The following is a 5,000-nucleotide window of genomic DNA, read 5'->3' as shown; positions in this document are numbered from 1 at the left end:
GAGAGAGAGAAAGAGAGAGCGAGAGAGAGAAAGAGAGAGCGAGAGAGAGAAAGAGAGAGCGAGAGAGAGAAAGAGAGAGCGAGAGAAAGAGAGAGAGAGAGAGAGAGAAAGAGAGAGCGAGAGAGAGAAAGAGAGAGCGAGAGAGAGAAAGAGAGAGCGAGAGAGAGAAAGAGAGAGCGAGAGAGAGAAAGAGAGAGCGAGAGAGAGAAAGAGAGAGCGAGAGAGAGAAAGAGAGAGCGAGAGAGAGAAAGAGAGAGCGAGAGAGAGAAAGAGAGAGCGAGAGAGAGAAAGAGACAGCGAGAGAAAGAGAGCGAGAGAGAGAAAGAGAGAGCGAGAGAGAGAAAGAGAGAGCGAGAGAGAGAAAGTGAGAGCGAGAGAGAGAAAGAGAGAGCGAGAGAGAGAAAGAGAGAGCGAGAGAGAGAAAGAGAGAGCGAGAGAGAGAAAAGAGAGAGACGAGAGAGAAAGAAGAGAGAGCGAGAGAGAGAAAGAGAGAGCGAGAGAGAGAAAGAGAAGCGAGCGAGAGAAAGAGAGAGCGAGAGAGAGAAAGAGAGAGCGAGAGAAAGAGAGAGCGAGAAGAGAAAGAGAGAGCGAGAGAGAGAAAGAGAGAGCGAAGAGAGAGAGAAAAGAGAGCGAGAGAGAGAAAAGAGAGAGCGAGAGAAAGAGAGAGCGAGAGAAAAAGAGAGCGAGAGAAAAAGAGAGCGAGAGCAAGAGAGCGAGAGAGAAAGAGCGAGAGAAAGAGAGCGAGAGAAAGAGAGCGAGAGAAAGAGAGCGAGAGAGAAAGAGAGCGAGAGAAAGAGAGCGAGAGAAGAGAGCGAGAGAAAGAGAGCGAGAGAAAGAGAGCGAGAGAAAGAGAGCGAGAGAAAGAGAGCGAGAGAAAGAGAGCGAGAGAGAAAGAGCGAGAGAGAAAGAGCGAGAGAGAAAGAGCGAGAGAGAAAGAGACCGAGAGAGAAAGAGCGAGAGAGAGAAAGAGAGAGAGAGAAAGAGAGAGAGAGAAAGAGAGAGAGAGAAAGAGAGAGCGAGAGAGAGAGAGAAAGAGAGAGAGAGAGAAAGAGAGCGAGAGAGAGCGAGAGAGAGAAAGAGAGAGCGAGAGAGAGAAAGAGAGAGCGAGAGAGAGCGAGAGAGAGAGAGAGCGAGAGAGAAAGAGAGAGAGAGAAAGAGAGAGAGAGAAAGAGAGCGAGAGAGAAAGAAAGAGCGAGAGAGAAAGAAAGAGCGAGAGAGAGAGAAAGAGAGAGCAAGAGAAAGAGAGCGAGGGAAAGAGAGCGAGGGAAAGAGAGGAGGAAGAGAGAAAGAGAGCGAGAGAAAGAGAGCGAGGGAAAGAGAGCGAGGGAAAGAAGCAGGCGAGAAAGAGAGCGAGGAAAGAGAGCGAGGGAAAAGAGAGCGAGGGAAAGAGAGCGAGGGAAAGAGAGCGAGTGAAAGAGAGCAAGGGAAAGAGAGCGAGGGAAAGAGAGCGAGGGAAAGAGAGCGAGGGAAAGAGAGCAAGGGAAAGAGAGCAAGGGAAAGAGAGCAAGGGAAAGAGAGCGAGAGAAAGAGAGCGAGAGAAAGAGAGCGAGAGAAAGAGAGCGAGAGAAAGAGAGCGAGAGAAAGAGAGCGAGAGAAAGAGAGCGAGAGAAAGAGAGCGAGAGAAAGAGAGCGAGAGAAAGAGAGCGAGAGAAAGAGAGCGAGAGAAAGAGAGCGAGAGAAAGAGAGCGAGAGAAAGCTAGAGAAAGAGAGCGAGAGAGAAAGAGAGCGAGAGAGAAAGAGAGCGAGAGAAAAAGAGAGCGAGAGAAAAAGAGAGCGAGAGAAAAAGAGAGCGAGAAAAAGAGAGCGAGAGAAAAAGAGAGCGAGAGAAAAAGAGAGCGAGAGAAAAAGAGAGCGAGAGAAAAAGAGAGCGAGAGAAAAAGAGAGCGAGAGAAAAAGAGAGCGAGAGAAAAAGAGAGCGAGAGAAAAAGAGAGAAAGAGAGCGAGAGAGAAAGAGCGAGAGAGAGAAAGAGCGAGAGAGAGAGCGAGAGAGAGAGCGAGAGAGAGAGCGAGAGAGAGAGCGAGAGAGAGAGCGAGAGAGAGAGCGAGAGAGAGAGCGAGAGAGAGAGCGAGAGAGAGAGCGAGAGGAGAGAGCGAGAGAGAGAGAGAGAGAGAGAGCGAGAGAGAGAGCGAGAGAAAGAGAGAGCGAGAGAAAAAGAGCGAGAGAAAAAGAGAGCGAGAGAAAAAGAGAGCGAGAGAAAAAGAGAGCGAGAGAAAAAGAGCGAGAGAAAAAGAGAGCGAGAGAAAAAGAGAGCGAGAGAAAAAGAGAGCGAGAGAAAAAGAGCGAGAGAAAAAGAGAGCGAGAGAAAAAGAGAGCGAGAGAAAAAGAGAGCGAGAGAGAGAGCGAGAGAAAGAGAGCGAGAAAGAGAGCGAGAGAAAGAGAGCGAGAGAAAGAGAGAACGAGAGAGAGAGCGAGAGAGGGAGCGAGAGAGGGAGCGAGAGAGTGAGAAAGAGAGCGAGAGAGTGAGAAAGAGAGCGAGAGAGTGAGAAAGAGAGCGAGAGAGAAAAAGAGAGAGCGAGAGAGAGAAAGAAAGAGCGAGAGAAAGAGAGAGCGAGAGAGAGAAAGAGAGAGCGAGAGAGAGAAAGAGAGAGCGAGAGAGAGAAAGAGAGAGCGAGAGAGAGAGAAAGAGAGAGCGAGAGAAAGAGAGAGCGAGAGAAAGAGAGAGCGAGAGAAAGAGAGGAGCGAGAGGGAAAGAGAGAGCGAGAGAGAGAAAGAGAGAGCGAGAGAGAGAAAGAGAGAGCGAGAGAGAGAAAGAGAGAGCGAGAGAGAGAAAGAGAGAGCGAGAGAGAGAAAGAGAGAGCGAGAGAGAGAAAGAGAGAGCGAGAGAGACAAAGAGAGAGAGAGACAAAGAAAGAGCGAGACAAAGAAAGAGCGAGAGAAAGAGAGAGCGAGAGAAAGAGAGAGCGAGAGAAAGAGAGAGCGAGAGAAAGACAGCGAGAGAAAGACAGCGAGAGAAAGAGCGAGAGAAAGAGCGAGAGAAAGAGCGAGAGAAAGAGCGAGAGAAAGAGCGAGAGAAAGAGCGAGAGAAAGAGAGAGCGAGAGAAAGAAAGAGAGCGAGAGAAAGAGAGAGCGAGAGAAAGAGAGAGCGAGAGAAAGAGAGAGCGAGAGAAAGAGAGCGAGAGATAGAGAGCGAGAGGAGAGAAAGAGAGAGCGAGAGAGAGAAAGAGAGAGCGAGAGGGAGAAAGAGAGAGCGAGAGAGAGAAAGAGAGAGCGAGAGAGAGAAAGAGAGAGCGAGAGAGAAAGAGAGCGAGAGAGAGAGAGCGAGAGAGAGAGAGAACGAGCGAGAAAGAGAGAGCGAGAGAGAGCGAGAGAGAAAGAGAGCCAGAGAGAAAGAGAGAGCGAGAGAGAAAGAGAGGGCGAGAGAGAGAAAGAGAGAGCGAGAGAGAGAAAAAGAGAGCGAGAGAAAAAGAGAACGAGAGAAAAAGAGAACGAGAGAAAAAGAGAACGAGAGAGAAAGAGAGCGAGAGAGAAAGAGAGAGCGAGAGAGAAAGAGAGAGCGAGAGAGAAAGAGAGAGCGAGGAGGAGAGAGGAGAGAGAGAGAGCGAGAGAGAGAAAGAGAGAGCGAGAGAGAGAAAGAGAGCGAGAGAAAGAGCGCGAGAGAAAGAGCGAGAGAGAGAAAAAGAGCGAGAGAAAAAGAGAGCGAGAGAAAAAGAGAGCGAGAGAAAAAGAGAGCGAGAGAAAAAGAGAGCGAGAGAAAAAGAGAGCGAGAGAAAAAGAGAGCGAGAGAGAGCGAGAGAAAGAGAGCGAGAGAAAGAGAGCGAGAGAAAGAGAGCGAGAGAAAGAGAGAACGAGAGAGAGCGAGAGAGAGAGAGCGAGAGAGAAAGAGTGCGAGAGAGAGAAAGAGAGAGCGAGAGAGAGAAAGAGAGAGCGAGAGAGAGAAAGAGAGAGCGAGAGAAAGAGAGAGCGAGAGAGAGAAAGAGAGAGCGAGAGAGAGAGAGCGAGAGAGAGAGAGCGAGAGAGAGAGAGCGAGAGAGAGAGAGCGAGAGAGAGAAAGAGAGAGCGAGAGAAAGAAGAGAGCGAGAGAAAGAGAGAGCGAGAGAAAGAAGAGAGAGAGAGAGAGAGAGCGAGAGTGAGAGAGAGCGAGAGTGAGAAAGAGAGAGCGAGAGTGAGAAAGAGAGCGAGAGAAAGAGAGAGCGAGAGAGAGAAAAAGAGAGCGAGAGAGAGAAAAAGAGAGCGAGAGAGAGAAAAAGAGAGCGAGAGAGAGAAAAAGAGAGCGAGAGAGAGAAAAAGAGAGCGAGAGAGAGAAAAAGAGAGCGAGAGAAAAAGAGAGCGAGAGAAAAAGAGAGCGAGAGAAAAAGAGAGCGAGAGAAAGAGAGCAAGCGAGAGCAAGAGAGCGAGAGCAAGAGAGCGAGAGCAAGAGAGCGAGAGAAAGAGAGCGAGAGAAAGAGAGCGAGAGAAAGAGAGCGAGAGAAAGAGAGCGAGAGAAAGAGAGCGAGAGAAAGAGAGCGAGAGAAAGAGCGAGAGAAAGAGCGAGAGAAAGAGAGCGAGAGAGAAAGAGCGAGAGAGAGAAAGAGCGAGAGAGAGAAAGAGCGAGAGAGAGAAAGAGCGACAGAGAGAAGCGAGGAAGAGAGGGAGAAGCGAGAGAGAGAGCGAGAGAGAGAGCGAGGAGAGAGCGAGAGAGAGAGCGAGAGAGAGAGCGAGAGAGAGAGCGAGGAGAGAGCGAGAGAGAGAGCGAGAGAGAGAGCGAGAGAGAGAGAGCGAGGAAAGAAGAAGGGAGAGAGCGAGAGAGAGAGAGCGAGAGAAAGAGAGCGAGAGAAAGAAGAGGAAAGAGAGAGCGAGAGAAAGAGAGAGCGAGAGAAAAAGAGAGCGAGAGAAAAAGAGAGCGAGAGAAAAAGAGAGCGAGAGAAAAAGAGAGCGGAGAAGAAAAAGAGAGCGAGAGAAAAAGAGAGCGAGAGAAAAAGAGAGCGAGAGAAAAAGAGAGCGAGAGAAAAAGAGAGCGAGAGAGAGAGCGAGAGAAAGAGAGCGAGAAAGAGAGCGAGAGAAAGAGAGCGAGAGAAAAAGA

The 5,000-nt window shown here is 49.7% G+C and overlaps 2 protein-coding genes across 3 annotated transcripts in view; one reads left to right on the top strand and one right to left on the bottom strand.

The window, feature by feature from the left end:
* Nucleotides 1-5,000, bottom strand: part of rnf6 (ring finger protein (C3H2C3 type) 6) — a 305,285-nt gene that overhangs the window by 170,716 nt on the left and 129,569 nt on the right. The window lies entirely within an intron of this gene.
* LOC121283877 (RNA-binding protein 25-like) overlaps nucleotides 2,746-5,000 on the top strand; it is a gene marked incomplete at both ends in the record, with an annotated part of 2,748 nt that continues 493 nt past the window's right edge. Inside the window, 3 exons of the mRNA XM_041198680.1 lie at nucleotides 2,746-3,067; nucleotides 3,133-3,503; nucleotides 4,902-5,000. The exon at nucleotides 4,902-5,000 is cut by the window's right edge and continues 32 nt beyond it. Of these exons, the coding sequence (XP_041054614.1) occupies nucleotides 2,746-3,067; nucleotides 3,133-3,503; nucleotides 4,902-5,000 (792 nt within the window). The remainder of the gene's footprint in view (nucleotides 3,068-3,132; nucleotides 3,504-4,901) is intronic.

This window comes from Carcharodon carcharias, chromosome 11 (genome assembly GCF_017639515.1).
Source record: "Carcharodon carcharias isolate sCarCar2 chromosome 11, sCarCar2.pri, whole genome shotgun sequence".
Lineage (NCBI taxonomy): Eukaryota > Metazoa > Chordata > Chondrichthyes > Lamniformes > Lamnidae > Carcharodon > Carcharodon carcharias.
This window is presented reverse-complemented; position numbering and strand designations above follow the sequence as displayed.